This window comes from Macrotis lagotis, chromosome 8 (genome assembly GCF_037893015.1).
Source record: "Macrotis lagotis isolate mMagLag1 chromosome 8, bilby.v1.9.chrom.fasta, whole genome shotgun sequence".
Classification (NCBI taxonomy): Eukaryota; Metazoa; Chordata; class Mammalia; order Peramelemorphia; family Peramelidae; genus Macrotis; species Macrotis lagotis.
In genome coordinates, this window is record NC_133665.1 from 166,832,520 (window position 1) to 166,849,851 (window position 17,332).

Sequence of the window (17,332 nt, forward strand, 5' to 3'; positions counted from 1 at the left end):
ACTCCTAGCAGTTCATGGTGCGGTGTAGACAGCAGCTTCAGATTTTGGAATTAGGAAGATTCAGGTTCAAATCCTACCTTGCAAATCTGCAGACCTCTCAACCTCAGTTTCCTCATCTGTGAAATAAAGATAAAAACAGCTCCAACCTTGTGGGATTATTGTGAGGATCAGTCATCATTTGGATGTGCTTTGCAAGCTCAAAGCAATATATGGATGTTATCCATGAATAATAATGACGATACTAGATGTGTGATCCTGAGCAAGTGATTCCGGTTCCTCATCCGGAGATGGTCTTTCTGACCCCCTGGACCTCAGGGCTGTTGAACTTTTTTGTCAGTCTTATAGCACTACATAGATGCTAGGTATTTATTATTATTCATAATTAATATATCATATCATTAACAGAAGAATTATATGTTATCATCACATAGTAGAAAACATAATTGTAATATAATAATGAACTTTAGTATTATTTCCCATTGACTTTGAATCCAGCTTGTTGTACCCCCTTCCCCCCAGGACACTTTATGTTATTTCATGAAAAAACTTTCTAGATTTCCTTGGAAAAGAGATTCCTCATGTTTGTCCATCCCTCTTAAGCCCCGAGTCTTCTCTTGCCTCTGGGTGCCACAGTTGACTTAGCCCTTCCCTCTCGCTGGACTTTTAGGGTGTTTGCAGTTCTGCAATTCCTCATTCTGCTCCTGGGAAAGGCTTTGAACTGGTCCCTGAGTTTGTTTTGCTTTGAATGATACTTTGGGGATGTATTATCAGCAGTGGAATGACTGGATCAGAGGGGGATGAGAGTCTGACAGTGAGAATAGCTGATGTGGCAGTTGTGCTGTTGGATTTCCAAAGCCTGACCTCTCCATACCTTATCTCGTTTTTTAGTCTCACAAAATCCACACGAGGCAAGCACCACAGGTATTTTCATTCATTCCCATTTTATTGATGAAGAAACTGAGACTCAGACCAGACAGTAACCTGATCGTGCTCAGCAGAAGCAGAATGAAAGAGAAGAGAGGAATGTTTCCTGATCCTGTTTCTCAGTTTTCTCATCTGGAGAATGGGGATGATGATGGCTCCTCCCTCACCAGGTGCTTGGAGACGGTGCTTTTAAAACGCTATCTAGTTGTTCTTGCTGTCAGCCCTCACCTTGGGCAGTTTCTAAACCTGGGATGTCCTGGGGTTTTTTCTCCTGAAAGTCCTCCCACCCTCCTCCCCATCCTCCTCCCCATCGGCTGATGTGAGAGTCAGTCACTGGCCAGTCTCTGTGATCAGCTCTGGTGATTGATAAGGATCCCTGTGCTCAAGGATCTTCCAGGTTAATGGGGGGGGGGGGAGAAGAGGGTCTGGCTAGAGATGGACAAGACCTGGCAGAGGTCAAAGGGGGATTCTGTGCACCCAAAAGGAAATCGGGCTAACTGGATAACGGAGGTGGGGATCGGCCCGCACTATACCAAATCATAGGGGTGGAGGACCTGGATGATGAAGGTTTTAGATGGCAGAGGGGCTTTGTAGTGGCTGCCGAAGGCCCCAGGGAGACTTGTGCTTAGAAACCCCCCTTGCTCATTGTCAAGAGACCTTAGAAGCCCTCCTCTAGGTGAATGGTCCACTGCCACAGACTCTGGCAGCTTGCCTTCTGATCTTGCCTCTTGTTATTAGGGGTGGAGGGTGGGGGGGGGAAGAGTGTTTCAGTGTTAAATGCAAACATGATTTAAAACAAAAAACTTCCTCATGCCAGCAAGGTCAATTTAAGCTGGGCCTGCGTTGACCCCCTTGACCCCCTTATTCTGGTCTCTGTTAACTGGAAAATATAGTCCTCAAATGTGGAAAGCATTTCCTTGCTGAGGAAAGCATCCTCTGGGACTCCTTTGACTGAGCCCAGAACATCTTTTCACCCCAGAATCTTTTTCATTTTTTTACTAATCTTTCCTATCGTTGTGCTTCCTAGAGTTATGGTTCAGATAGAATGTGAGCTCTTGGATTCAAGTATCATCATCACCATCATCATCATCATCACTACTACTACTATTGTTTTAGCCTCTTGCCTGCTTGGCATGGAAGCAGGTGCCTAATAAATCCTAGTCACTGGTTGGCTCAAGCCAGGCTGTCTGGGTTCAGATCTCTCCCTTTGCCTGGTGTTGCCCGTGGATCTGGGTGGCTTGGGTGCGTTCCCACGTATCTCTGAACCCCTGGAGCCCCTCGCCTGTGGGGAGCGGAGAGGCCAGCTTCGTGGAGCGCCCTTTGTCCAGGCTTCCTGGGGCTGACCCCAGCTCCTAAGGCCTCTCTCCCCCCACCACAGCGCATCTCTTCTTTTCTAGCCGATCCCCACCTGAATAAACATGACTGGGACATCACGGGTAGCCGACATTCCCCAGGGAGCCCGTGATTCACCAGCAAGGGAAAGACCCAAGGGGAGATGGAGCGCCGGACCCCCTCCCTCAGATAGTGCCCTTCCTGCCCAAGGGATGACCAGACTCTTTAAGCGGACGATCCCCCTCCTGACACCCCCCCCCGCCCCTGTTAAAGAGAACACAAAGCTTGCTTTGAGATGGCGAGGATGCTTTCCCTTTGGAAGGAATGTTGTGGTGATGGGCCTTGCTTTGGATGGGGGGGGGGGTCTTCTCTGTTTTGTGCAGTGGATGTTCTGAATACCTCCCCACCCTCAGGGATCACCCTGTCTGTTCCCCCATCCCACCTGGCCTTTCCCTTGGGTTCAGAAGTGCTCTCTGAACCTCAGCTAGCTTGGTTGGGCACACTGGGGTCCTGAGAAGGCCGAAGTAGGGGGCTGGAGCCCACGTAGGGCCTGTGGCACACCCGCCATTAGTCATTGTGGGCACTCAATGAAAGAAGACGGGTGAAATGAGAGGAAAAATCCAATTCCTTATTTAGGAAAACAACCCAGGCACGAGGGGGTCCAGAGAGAACAGAACTAGATTTTCAAATTTAAATAATTTAACTTAAAAAAAAGATCTATTTTCCCTTCCACTTCCCCTTTCTTGTTAGGGGGTGGAGGAGGGAGTGAGCACAGGAGGAAGACTGCCCCTCTTGTGCCCCCCCTTGCACAGACCTCACTGGATCCCCCCCAGTCCCCAGCCAGCTTGTGGCTGTGACTCCCCATCTTAGACTCAGGGACATCGAGACCAGCAGTGGCTCCTGGACTTGGGGAAGCATCTGCAGCTGGGTTGGAACACAGACCCTTCCCCACTGTCCACTGTGCTCCCTGGCCACCCCATATCTGTGTGAGGCCCATAGGAGAGGGGCATTTCTGTGCTGAGGTCCAGACCAAAATGATCCTGGAGGTCAGTGAACACCACAAGTCGCACCCCCCCCAAGGTCTTTTGGGCCAGCCCCATCAGGTCAGGCTGTGAACTCGGCTTTGAGATTTTAGGGGAGTGTCTTGGGCCCTGCCAGCTTTTGCTTTGTTTTTTCTTTAAAAAAAAAAGTGACTCATCAAGTGAGTCCTTCCTTCCTGACCTTTTTCTGTTGCATAGGCTCTGGACCACTCCTGAAGGGCCCCCTCCCTGGCCAGCCCTGCGTGAGGGGACCCAGGGGCATTTTTAACTCTTGGTTTCAGATGCCTCCATCTGTCTTACTGTCTAATTTAACATCGACTTAGAAAACAGGGCCAAGTGAGAGAGCTTCTCTTGCATGTCTCTCGGCCTTTGAAGCCAGATTTTATTTTTGATGGTTGGAACAGGTGTTGGTTTAATAGAGTTTTGCTGCATGAAGTCCTCTCCTCTCCACCCCCTCCACACCGAATGTTGTAAATTGATACCCCCCCCCCAATCCTTCCTCACTAACATCCCAACTGCAGGACCCACCAGGCCATAGCCCTTTAGCTGAAATGTTCCTCTGATTCCTGGCAGCACGAAGTCACTTCAGAACCTGCCTCCCTTTGGGTCCTCCTCTGAGCCCCCTTCCAGGGTCTCTGTGGGGTTTTGGAGGTGACCCTGTCATTCTGGGGGCATCCAACATGAGCACATCACAGCCCCCACCCCGCTTGGTGCTTTGGAACAAACAGAAATGCTGAGGTTGGATTTTGGCCTCCAACCACTTGTGTGATTGTAGTCTGAGGACCAGGGTGGGGTGGGGGGAACCCTGAGGCATGGGGACCTGGAGGGCTGAACCCCAGAGGGCTTCTTCTATCTTTAGATCCTGGCTCCCAAAGGCTGTATGCTAGGAGGGGAGTGATCAGAACTGGGTAGAGAGAGTGGGGTGAAGAAATAGGGATCCTGGGGAGGGATGGTGACCCACCAAGGTCTAGTCTGAATATGACAGATTGATGTAGTCCATCTTTTTGTGAAAACTCACACCTTGTTTAATAATGATGATGATGATGATGACAATCTTCTCACTCAGATGTGTAGCAGCAATAGGATTCAGAACCAGAAGGAAGCCGAGTCTATCTTCCAAGAAGTCCATCTCTGGGCCTTTTTAAGCACCTGTCTACCTGTCTGCTTAGTGCTAGGGATACAATGACAGAAGAACAAAAAGCATTTGAGATTGGAGGAGGACTTGACTTGGGGGATTTCAGAGCATCCTGCCCATCCCTCTGAAGGGGCTGCTTTGTTAGAGATGAGGACACCGAGCACGAGAGGGTCACTTGAACTCTGGTCTCATCTGCATTGCCCAACTGCCTAAAGAATGAATGACGAAATAGAATTCTTTAGACCTGTCTCTGGGGAGTGTAGTGGAAGCCAGGCTTTTGGGGAAAGGAAGGATGTGACTCCAGTCACAGGTCCAGTAACTTGCCCAAAGTCAGAACAGGTTGTGAGTGAGTGAGGCAGGATTGGGACCCCATCCTCTGTGAATCTGCACTGCTAGTGTCCTGAAAATTCACACGAACTTCACTTTGAGCCTGAGTCTCAGAGCTGTACAGATGCGTCACTCAGAATGAAGGTGAACTTAATGGGACTAAACCCATTGGGGTGGTTTTTTTTGGGGGGTAAGTCAATATCAAGTCAAAAAAATCGATGTGTCCTCTGTGTCCTCCCCTTGTGTTCTGTTAGGTGAACCCCCCTGCCAAAAGAAGCCCAGCCACAATTTGAAGCCTCCAGGTCACATATAGAACTGGAAGGTGGAGTTGTATCTTGGAGATCTGGGCTTAGGTCTTGGCTGTGTGAATTTTGCTAAGTCTCTTAAATGTTAACCACCCCACCCCCAGACTGTTCTTTTAAGAGCAGGAGTTCCACGGCTGTAGCACTGGGGCTGTCTCAGATTCAGTACCATGATGTGAGCCTCTGCTCACCCCCCTCTAAATCTCCCAATGAAAAGGGGTAAGAGATATGCTATTATCTAGCTATTGTGATCATTTGTTTTATCTTGATTGAAGTTCTTAGACCCTGGAAGTTGTGCTCTGTAGAATTTGTAGTCTTTGAACAGCATAAGACAAAACACTAGAAAAACACTAGAAAACTGATCCCAGCCATCAGTCCATTGGCCTGATCAAGCCTCATGGAGTTGGGGAGTCCTTCAGAAGGAAGTGAGTTCAATCCCCTCCTTGAATAAAGAATCTTTTCTGCAATACGCTAAGAAATGTTTGCCTATTTAAAATACCTCATTTCTTTACCTTAGTAGAGACTTTTGTCTGATGGAAAGGGTTCATCCCAAGTCTGCATTGTCTAAGTAAAAAATGTAATCAAGCCAATCGGATTGTGAATGAATCGTATTTATATCTCATGCTATATAGAGGACAAGTCACTTGTTTTAAAGTTCAATTCTCGAGCAGTTTTGACAGTCTTCAAATAGAACCTGTTGGCTTTGGGGTTTTGACGTAAGAGTTACATTGGAATCCTGATGAGAGCTGTGTGTCAGGGATACCAAGAAGGGGGAAGGGAATATACCAGTGATTTCCTGATGGCACAAAAGTGACTGGGGAATGATTAAAAGGTTTGCCAAAAATGCTCTCCTTTGTCATACATTGATTGGCTCTCTTTAGCATCAGACTATGTTGAGGCCTGGGGTACAGTGATGAATTTGGATGGAGTCAGGGGTCCTAGAATCTCTGCCGCTCACTACGTTGGCCAAGTCACTTCATGACAACGAGTCTTTTATTTCCTCATTTGTAAAATGAGGGAGTTAGACAAGTCAACCTCTAAGGTTCCTTCCAGCACCCTTCCTTGGTGAAAATCAGGTCCATGATAGATAGCAGTGTCCTTTGATTCTTTCAGAAAGCAGAGAGTTAGGGAAAATCAAGAATATTGGCGTAATAGGATATTAAATTGGGAGAGGTAGGTTTGTGCCACAATTATGGATTTATATTTTATTAGTCTGTTGTTTGGGGTTGAAGCTTTTAGAGTAGAAGAGTAGCATGATCAGACTTGGAATGAGGTAGAGAATCCAGTAAGGAAGCAATTGCAATAAGGTAGACCAAAAATACTTTTTTTGTACTTTATTTGTATTTTTAGGACAAATATATGCTATCCTGCGGGAGCGGTCAGGGAGGGAAGTGATTTGAGAAGGGAGACTGCAGGGATGGAAGGCACAGTACTCAGAATACTATGATAGAGCAAAGGTGGGGAGAGGTAGATAACTCAAATCATCACTCTGATGACTTGGAAGATGACCATACCATCAGCAGATGTGGACATTAAGGGAAAGAGGTGAGCATGGGGGAATGGTCTGAAGAAGATTTTGATTTTGGGAGGCTAACAGAATATCCAGGAGGATTATCTAGTCAGCATTTAGAAAATATTTGAGCCCTAAGAACTGTTTTTGCACATAGCTGAAAATTGGACATTATAAAAATAGAAGAGAGAGGGCTAAAGGTATTGTTTTTCAGAGGGGATACACCCATATTTGGAGGAGCAAGATGAGGACCCAGCAAAAGAGACCATGAATGGTCAAAGAGGAGAGGCACCTTTTATTATCTCGTGTGGTCTAGACATCAGGGAGGGGACCAAGGCAAAGCAAAAAACAATTCCGACCCCCATGGAGGTTTCATTCTAATGGGGGAGAGAGCAGTTTCATCATAAGTAGATGCAGGATAAATACAAGTCATTACAGGATAGGGAAATGGGATACTGTTAGAGGAAGGATGACATGAGTTGATTCTGGAAGGAAGAAGAAGATTCTAAGAAGGGGAGCCTAGGAAGGTAAACCATGGGGGATAGCAGCATCTCTTGAAATGGGAAGTGGTTAAGAGCATCATTCTCAAGAAAAGTCAAAGAAAATGATAAGGAAAGAAAAAAGCTTTGACTTTGGGCTTTGGGCCATTGGATTGAAAACACTTCATACCAGTTTTAGAAGCAAAGAGCTGTAAGAGTTGGAAGAGGAACAGGTGCAGAACCAAATGGGCTGGGCTAATTAATTAGCAAATAGTAGCTAAGATAAAGGACTTGAAACTACTTGAAATATTTCACCAGAACTATGAAAGAATACTTGAAAAGATGAATTTTTTCCCCTATGAAAAGAATTGTCTCATCCATTCTCTGATGACCCGTCCATCCCAGTTCGTCCTGCAGGTCAACTCCAGGCTTTTCTAGGACACTTCCATAAAGATACCTCATTGGCATAGTGGCTGGTTTTGGAGAAGTCCCAATCTTAAAAATCACCCTCATTAAAGAGTAAACTTTTCTCTTTTGGCAGTGTCTTCACTGGGTAGTAGGAATGCTATCTCCAGAGTATTGTCAACTCAAACCAGATTACAAAGAATTGAGGTGTGTGGATATCAGCTAGGAAGGGTGAGAGAAAGGAACAGATAAGGAGAGGGGTCTGGGGAAGGTGATCTTTCTTTGCTTTGTTTTTGAACGGGGGAGATTAGAGCACGTCTGTCCTCCGAGCTGAAGTGGATAGGAGAGACCGAGTGAGAGCCATCTCTGCCTCCGAGGTTGTAGCTGGGATAAGAGTTATGTGCTTCTTGGGCATTAGGATAACTTTATTTCACGATAAATAGTTTCCATTCCAATTGCTTTTATTTTTTCCACTTCAAGGTATTCTAAGAAGAGGGTCCATAAGACGGAGCTTATCAACCCCTAGCTTAGAGTTTCTTAGAAAGGACTAGAGATGCTTTTCTAACTCTAGCCTCCCTTGGGTCAAAGGGCATTGCTTTAAAATAAATAGGAAGAAGATGGGGGAAACAGGGCCTTTCTCTCCAGGGCTCATTTTCCCCAGGTACAAAGAGCACCCTTTTCTTCTGTGAGTTTTGAGCTCTCAGTCCTGGGAGACTTGTGAAAAAAACAAGGGGTGAGGAAGAGAAGACGCAGAACTTCTGGGAAAGAAGTAACTTGTTTATACCCGTTGGATCTGATTTGTTCAAGTGTTTGTTTAAAAGAAATGCCACTTTGTAAGAGGCGGCCTGGGTTCCTTGTTCTGCGATCAAGAATGCTTTGATTGGCCAGGGCCTTGGATGCTGTTTACTCAGAAACTACCATTGAGCAGCTTGGGGACCCCCCCAGCTGCTTTCATTATTCAGCAGATTCTCAAGTGTCCACAACTGGCCCTTGAGAACCAGGGGCCCTGGGGGCCCCAGCCTGCAGACCCAGGGAGCGGGCTCACTCCCGGCCTCCTGGAGCATGTTTTTCTTCTCCCCAGCCAGTGCTTGGTGGTTAGGAACCCCGAGAGCTTGCCAGAAAAAGGGATTAAAGAAGCAAACAAATCTTTTGTGGGAAAACAAGCTCTTAGAGGGGCAAACACTTTCTGCGGCCTTGGAAGTTGGAGTCAAAGAAGTGAAAACAAGTGAGACCATTTTGAGTTACTTTTTAATGGGGAAAAAGTGATCACATGGTTAGCACTGGTCCCAAATTCTCCTCTTGGCTTTTGTCTTGGGTGGACTGTTGATTCACTTCAGTGTGTTAATAAGACTGCTCTCTGTGAAGTCCTAGGGACACCAACAGCCTTTCCTGGCCCCTGGCCTCTGGTTATCTTTTTCATCAGTAAGTTGAGACCTGTCTCTGTAAAGGTAGAACCACCTGCAGAAGTCGAAGACCTGTAATTACTGTCCTCAGAGCTTAGAGAGAGACTCATAAAAATGTCATTTAAGTCACGTAATTTCAAGGTGTAAATTCAAATAAAATATGGTGATGTCTAGAACATAGTAGGGACTTTACACATGGAAATACAGCAGTGCCTGGAGCATAGTAGGGACTTTATAAATGGTTATTGAATTGATGGATTTAATTTCATGAGTTGATTCTCTCCATAATTCCCCTGGGTTAGGACTGCCTCTTGTCATAGTGACTGTGGCTCTTGTCTTGTCCAGTCTCTGGCCCATCCACCCCAGTCCATCCTGCAGGTCAACTCCAGGCTTTTCTAGGACACTTCCATAAAGATAGCTCATTGACACAGTGCTGGTTTTGGAGTCATGAGAAGTCCCAAGTTCTAATCCTACTTCAGATACTTTGGAGTTTGTGATCCTGAGTTCCTCTCTTCATTTTTTACCATGACTTTCCTGGTCTCTGTGGGTCCCCAGCACCTGGCCCATGGTTTGCTTAATAAATGCTCGGTGGGATCAGTTCTGAAGTCTCATCGTCCATTGCTACGTCATAGATGATCTGCCCAGCAGTCTACTACTTTGTTTCTCATTGAAAGTTTCTTGGGTCTCTTTGTGCTGCTATTTGTGAGCAAACCATTTGAATGAATGGTCCTCAAGAAGGCTTTGCAATGCCATCCTGGTAGACCCACATCTCATGGGGGCATGGAGGCCCTCCAGCATCTGACCTCCCTTGGCCCTTTTTAATTTATTTCTCAGCACATATCTCTTCTAGCCTCTTCTTCTCTTTTATCTTTAGTATTTCTGCCTTTGTCTGAGTTGTCATCCTTTCTTAAATGTGCTATAAACCCCTCCGTCTTCCTTTCCTCCCCAGCCCCATTTGGAAGCTTACCTTCTCCATCTAGCCCTCCCCTCCCGTCCCTCAGGTATTCTAACCAGTTTAGTCCCAACTGTCCTGAACTTCTGTTTTCCATTTGTAGGATTTGGACACTTGCTTACACTCAGTAGTATGTTTTGTTCTATAGTGTCTAGATTCCCTGTTTTGTGTAACCCCCATTGCCATAGATTTAAAAAAAAAAAACCAAACCTTTTCCTCGCAATGGTAGTTGTTCAGTCATTTACCCCACCACACACTTGTGACTCCATTTGGGGTTTTCTTGGATTGGTTTATCATTTCCTTCTCCACCTCATTGGATAAATGAAGAACCTGAGGTAAGGGTTAAGTGATTTGCCCAGGGTCACCGCTAGTAAATGCTTGAGGCCAGAACTCAGGAGGGTGAGTCTTCCTGATTTCAGGTCTGCACAAAAAGTAATTAATAAATTCATAGAGTTTGAAACAGAAGTATTCCTGATACGGCCTCTTCATGACCCACAACTGCCTAGAAGTTCCTTGGAAATTATTACCATGCAAGTGGATAGTCAGTCTCTTTGTGATCCTCTCCCTCCATCAAAATGTGCTATTTTCTTGACACAGTCCCATTGCACAGATAGAAACTATCTGTTAAAATTTGGAAAGGGTTAGGAACTGAAACTAAATGATATGGCTTCAAATCTTTGCTTTGTCACTTAACATCTGTGTGGTCTTAGATGGGTACTCCCCTTCTCTAGGACTGGATCCCAGGCCCTCTGAACCAGCTTAAGATGTAACTGGGAAATAACAATTTAACAAAATCAATAAAAATACAAATGAATAATTTTACCTATGAAAACTAAGTCACTATGTGGCCCACAGGGATCCTTATGTACAGAAGAGTCTCCCATAGGGTTTGAGGTGATGCCACTGAACTAGAAGAACTCTCTGTGGGTCTCTTCTAGCCTCAGATCTTTGACCCTGTGAGTCGACTCCAAAGTCCTGTACTTCACACCCCTCCCCTTAGTGCTTGTGGTATCATCTCTGCCTTGGAGGGAGAGAAATCTATCTCTATTATCTCTACACATCCCCTGTGAATTGGTAGGAGGATCTTTTCATCGAGGCTCTGTCTCTTCTCTGTGATTTGCACAATGAATTGAATTGTGATACAGTACAAATAGATTATAATCCCTGTATCAGAAACCATGTTCTAGATATAGCTGAGGCAGGGCACAATGTTAACACTGAGTGGTAACACCATAGCTTTTAGCTGTGTGTGTGTGTTTGTGTGTGTGTGTGAGAGAGAGAGAGAGAGAGAGAGAGAGAGAGAGAGAGACAGAGAGAGACAGAGAGAGAGACAGAGAGACAGCGAGACAGAGAGAGAGACAGAGACAGAGAGAGACAGAGACTGAGATGGAGGATCAGAGATTTAGAACCAACAGAGGCTTTTGTGGGCATCTCTTCTAATTCTCTTTTTACTCATGAAGAAACAGACCCAGAGAGGAGTGCCTTATGCAATATATAATGATAAAATAGCTCCAAATCTTAGCCTCCTTTATACTTTGTACACATTAATCAAAATTCTCCATGTTATCTAACTTGATATCCTGTGACCTGGTTTACTGAATATTTGGAAAATTCAACCCAAACTTGGTTAACATGATGATGATGATGATGAAGAAACAAATAAGGGGATGTGTAAGTGAATGGCTTATTAGAGTAATTATATTTTCTCTGAAAATCCCAAGGCAGGATCTGCTTGCAGAACAGTGATGTGGGGAAAATACTGGATTCACAAATTCATTTTGAAAACCAAACTTTGTTCTCTTTCTCTCTCTCTCTCAGGCAGCACAATAAGATCCGCAGCGTGGAAGCGAGCCAGCTGAAACCTTACGTTTCCTTGCAAACCCTGGACCTGAGTTCCAACAACATCACTGAAGTACGAAGCACATCTTTTCCTCATGGACTGCACATAAAAGAACTGTAAGTCTCCTCTGACCAAATGATGTCTTACTGCACTATGGACTATGGGGAGCAAGATGTTCTCCTTGGATTGTATTACCCCTCAGTTTTTGTAGCCTTGGTCTCAACTCCCCTCTTTTGGGGCATCACTGAATGATCCAGGAAGAGTTCCTTCAACCTCAGGGAAAATGGGGACCAGTTCTTAGCAGGAAAGTTGTTGGAATAGATTGGGTAAGAAACATATTGGCAAGGAAAATTCTGTGGAGAAGTCTGCTGCCTAAATAACATGTTTTGCTTGTTGCCTGTCGGTTCCACTCAATATTGGGTCATCCATCCTGAGTGTTTTCGGTCAGATGGTGATGGTGGTGGGGAGGGTGGGGGCTCTTTGTCCAATTCAGCACTCAGATATCTTTGGCCATTATGGAGGAGAGAGGGAATTTCAGCCAACATTCAGGAGGGTCGGTTAGATCTGGGTGTAAGACTGGCTAAGTGGGATAAAGTCGTTTAAGGGCCAGAATGGAAGGGGTTTGAGTGCCAGGCAGTCTAGCTCACCAGGAACACGACTGTTTTCCACAAGATGGCTGATGACGAGTGGTCACCTCTAGGCTTCCTTAGGGAGCCCGTTGCACTTTGGGGCACTTTCACAAGTTGCTTTTCCTATACATCAAATCAAAATCTTTGACTCCAGATTTTACCCAGCAGGGTCTATTTCCCAGCTTATTTTCACCAAAATGTTGGGTGGAGGAGAAGAGAGAAAATTTATTAGTCAAAAAGAAATTTCTGGATTTTATTAAGTTTCAAAATACTAAGTGCCTCCAGGAATCCTTGCCCTGGAGATACAAAGATAGTAGACATCCCCTGTCTTCACGAGGCTCACGTTCTGTTGGGAGAGACAACATATGTGCTCAATCTGTATAAAATAAAAACCAGGGAATTTGGGGGAAGGCTCTCACCACTGGGAGACAAAGGGTTAAGAAAAGGCCTTGGGGTTCCCATCCTACCCATTCCCACTCTCCCCAAGATATCTAATAACCTGTGGTCATTAGAGTCAACTCTGTGTAGCCTCTTGCCTTGAGCTGGAAAGTGCTTCATTCCCCTGCTCTTCCAGGATGCTCAGCTTCCCAAGAGAAGCTTAGGGACCCTATCCTGTTCCTGCACTCAGAGTCTATGGCTGGGTTTTAGCCCTGGACCCTTGGAAACTTGACGAGGCAGATTTTTGTTCTGGCTGAAGGCCACATGGGGTGGGGATTACAGACCATGTTCCCCTTTCTACAAACTCACAGGGGAAGTTTTGAGGATTTAATGAGAGACCATCTAAAGTACTGTTATTGGTGTTAATTACTGCTCTTGTTCTCGGCATCATTACTTTTATCATGATGGTGACGATGAGGATGTTATTATTATATATGGAGAGTTGGGTGTTGGCATTGGAGAAGGCCTTTCTATTCTGGTCTAGAGCAGCCAGCTCATTTTTATCAGCCTGCCCTATTTAATCTGAAGTGTTGGGAACAAATAGTCCAGCCGAATTTGCAAGGAGTCCCTGAGTGCCATCTTCTGACTCTCATATCCTGGAAGAGAGTTGGGTTTTTTCCACCCCATCCTCCCGGTGACCCCCTCTGTCAGCCTCTCTCCTCTTCCTTTTGACCAGAAACTCAGCCTTTGGGATGAAGAAAAACAGTTGGTGAGACCCTGGACTGGCTCCTCTGGCTCAAAAACTACCTTGCCAATATACTTGGGAGCGCTAGAAGTAATCCCAGTTCCTGTAATTTATACACTCCGTGAATGGGGTTTTCTGGCTTCTGAAAAGGGGCTGCTTCTTGTTCTTTTAACTTTTCAGAAAGATTCCCTTAAGATAATTTCCTTTTAGAAAGGATGCTTCCCCATTGTGTTTGGAAGTTAGATTCAGTTTCAAAAACTTCCAACCCCACATTACTATTAGAATGTTTAATGAAGTCCCTTCTTTCTTGGAGAAGATGGTTTTTCCCAGGTACTGGATTCCTGATGGAACCCACTGGTTCAGAATTCTGGTGCTGTTTTGGGTGCTCTCTTGGGAATGGGCCTTCTGTCAGCTCCCTCCTATCTGCCTTCTACCTTAACCTCCTTAGGTTAGAGGGAATGGTGCCTCCTGAAGCTGTGACTTTGGGGGAACCTTGGTGAGTTTGGCTTCTGCAGTTGTTCTGGTCATAAGTTACCTCACTAGAGGGATAACAACAGCCCCTATCTCAAGGCAAAGCCTTTTCTGATGTCACCAAATGCTTTGGAAAGTTCTGCTGCTAGAACCTCTAGGGCTCTCTCTGCAGGAGAGCTGTGTGAACAGTCATAGACCACTTCAGAAAGCCCCATTCACACCTGCAATAACCAATTGAGTCAGCTTAGGACATTGATGCCGTTGGGTACAGACTCTGGGGGAAGTACTAGATGCCCTTGATCTCTGGGAGCCCCTGGCCTGAGGGGGGAACAATGTGGAAAGGGCTCAGGGTCAGTTGGATATACTTAACGGAGGGAAGGTGCTAGGATTAATGAGGGCTGGATAGGCTAGGAGGGGATGTTTTAGCTGGGGTTAGAAGGAAGCCAGGAGATGGAGGTGAGGAGGGAGGTGGGCCAGGTTTGGGGAGCAGCCGGTGAAAATGCCTGAAGTTGGGAGAGGGGAGGGTCAAGGAGGTGGTGCTGCTGGCTCGAAGATGGAGGGTTAAGGGATTGGAAGATGGTGGGAAGACAGGGTATGGGGGCCTTGAATGTCAGAGGATTTCCTATGGATCTCTTTCTCTTTTCTTTGCCTTACTTTGGGAGGGTCTGGTGGGTCACCCAGTGGGGATCTGGGCCCACCCCTCAGTTTTCTGCTATGAATTATTACAGGCACTTGGGGAGCAACCGCATCAGTACTCTGGAGCCGGGAGCATTCGATAACCTCTCACGGTCCCTGCTCACCCTCCGTCTGAGCAAAAACAGGATCACCCAGCTTCCTGTCAAAGCATTCAAGCTGCCGAGGCTGACACAACTGTGAGTAGGAACTGCATGCTTTCATTAAGGGTAGCCCAGCTTTTACAGAGCCCAGATTTCCTCCAGGACCCTCCCCTCCCGAGCAGACCTTCCTCTCTCCCTGGGCATCTTTCAGGCTTCGTGTAAACTCTTATTAACAGGCCTGTGGTGACACCCAATAAAAACAAATTAGGAGTTTGGTCTAGGACGTGTTGGCGGCCCGAGATCGACTAGAGAAAGATCAAATTGTGTGTGCCACGGGTCATTCTCATGGGCATTTTCTGGAATGAAACCTGGACCGACAACTTGAGGTGCTCAGTCGGCTCTGGCTGGGGCAGCTTGGTTCCCATTGGGTTTTCTTTGCAAGGTTGGGGGCCGAGGGGTGAGGGTGAGGCTGGTGGTGGGAACAGTTCTCTCCTTCTTTCCTTTTACTGTCGGCTGGGCCACACAGTTCCCTTTTAAAGAGCTGTAAAATGTAACGAGGGGAGACGGCCACAATGAGCGGCAATGTCTGGGGAAACATTCCAGCCACGAGACTCTTAGGATGGCTGGGTTTTGATCATCTGTTTTACCCAGTTTGGCTAGAATAATTCCTAGAAAAACATGACCCAGGTTGAAGGGGATAGAACCATGACAATCGCAGGAGGTTTATTTTATTTTGAAAGCATTTAATCTTCCATGTGACTGTTGAAAGAAAATAACTTTTTTTTAAGTTGGGTTTATTGACCACCAGCCTTGTGTGAGACAGTATGTATACTGGGTACAAGAAGCCTGTTTATATGAAAAACACTTTAAAGTTTTCAAAGGGCTTTTCATACATTATTTCATTTGATTTTCAGGTCTATACTTAGAGAACTCAGGTCTGTGTGTATGTGTATACATGTATATTCAGCCATATAGAAATCCCCCCTCAAGGATGATTTGGGATTCAACAAGGTTTGTCTTTTAACTCTTCATCTGAACTAAGACCAAAGTTAATTGGACCAAAGTTAATTCTCTTTTAGTTTTTAAAAAATTTTTTTTTAAAAAGCGGACCAACAAGATTGTGGATTATAGGCTCTAAAAGCTGAAAGGAATCGTAGATGTCATTCTGTTCTACACCTTTCTGTTTAATGGATGAGGAACTTGTGACCTAGAGAAAAGACCTGTGGCCTTCCAGGGATTCAGACTAAGAAATTGCTTGGGCCTTGTCCGAAGCTTGAGTCTATGATTCCACATGTGAGATGGTGCTTTTCTGTTTTTCCTTATTTTTTTCATCTTTTTTTGGTTTTATTAGTATTTTGTCTGTCTTTCAGAAGCTTCTCTAAACATATTTTTTTTCATGTAAAAGGGGAGCTGGGAGTGGGGATTTGGACTCCCTTCTCTTCATCTGAGTGGGTGGCAAGGTCAGGAGGCAAGGTAGCTTCTTGCTCTAGGACCCATCCAGTCTCATTCCTCCTAAACTCTGGCGTCTTGAACAGAAACATCAGGGTAGAGTTCATCCTGCTGAATTAGAGCATCCTTGGAGGAAAGCCTTCTGACCACAGTCGGAACCCCCTCTTCATTCATTGGCATAAATGGCGCCTCTGAAATCGAGCAGATGAAACGTGAGAGCCAAGCTCATTCAGGGGCCTAGGGGAAATGGTTGATCAAGGTCTTATCGAGGGAGAGCATCTCTGCATTATTGCTTTGTTCATCACTAATGGTTCATCTTCTGTGTCATCCCCTCAGATGCTAGTCTGAGGGCAGGTCCATCTCCCTGGCCATGGGCGTGCATTGATATGCCATTCCTTGGCATCCGGTGGGATTTGTTTTCCCTGTCTCCTTGCGTGTCTCAGAGATGACCCCCTCCCACCTTGCCATGGGAACTGCAAAGAGGCTCCTCATGAATTTTCTTGGTTTCCCCCACCAGGGAGCTGAACCGGAATCGAATCCGCCTGATCGAGGGGCTGACGTTCCAAGGGCTCGATAATTTGGATGTGTTGAAGCTGCAACGTAACAACATTAGCAAGCTGACGGATGGGGCATTCTGGGGTCTGTCCAAGATGCAGGTCTTGTAAGTAGTAGGGGGGAGCTGTGCTCCCTGTCATCAGGAGGGACCCCAAATAGGGAAAGGCCTTCAGTGACCCTTGCAGACCCCTTTCTCTTGGTTGAGTTGGGTCTTCACTTATAGGCCATCATTTTGACTCAAAACTTTGGGTTAAAGGAGCCTTGGTCAAAATGTGATTTTTTGTCCATTGGTTATTTCTAAGAACTCAGTGTGTGGGGGGCTCCTCTCCCAAGCTCTCCCACCTCCATCTCTGCTCATGTTTTGCCCCCTGTAGGGAGAACCCAAAGAACAGTTTCTTCCTTCCTCACATCCTTTCCCTGGCCTTTCTCACACCCTCTGGCCAGATGTGATTTTAGGATTTTAGAGCTTTGCTTTGGTCTGCAGGTGGGCCTTCAATGCAGAGTTTGTTCAAGAGATTTATTTATGTCATACATCTATGTTAATGATGACTCTAGTCATTGCAGATGTCTCACTTTCATCATGTGAGCCAGATGTTTACAACTGGAAAGCTCATTAGTTATTTTTTTTAAGTAACCAGGAAAGAAATACACTAAATGAAAAACAAAAGTCTCAATAAGTA

The 17,332-nt window shown here is 45.7% G+C and overlaps 1 protein-coding gene across 1 annotated transcript in view; it reads left to right on the forward strand.

The window, feature by feature from the left end:
* LRIG1 (leucine rich repeats and immunoglobulin like domains 1) overlaps nt 1-17,332 on the forward strand; it is a 124,511-nt gene that overhangs the window by 79,657 nt on the left and 27,522 nt on the right. The window contains exons 4-6 of the mRNA XM_074198783.1: nt 11,628-11,765; nt 14,601-14,744; nt 16,615-16,758. Of these exons, the coding sequence (XP_074054884.1) occupies nt 11,628-11,765; nt 14,601-14,744; nt 16,615-16,758 (426 nt within the window). The remainder of the gene's footprint in view (nt 1-11,627; nt 11,766-14,600; nt 14,745-16,614; nt 16,759-17,332) is intronic.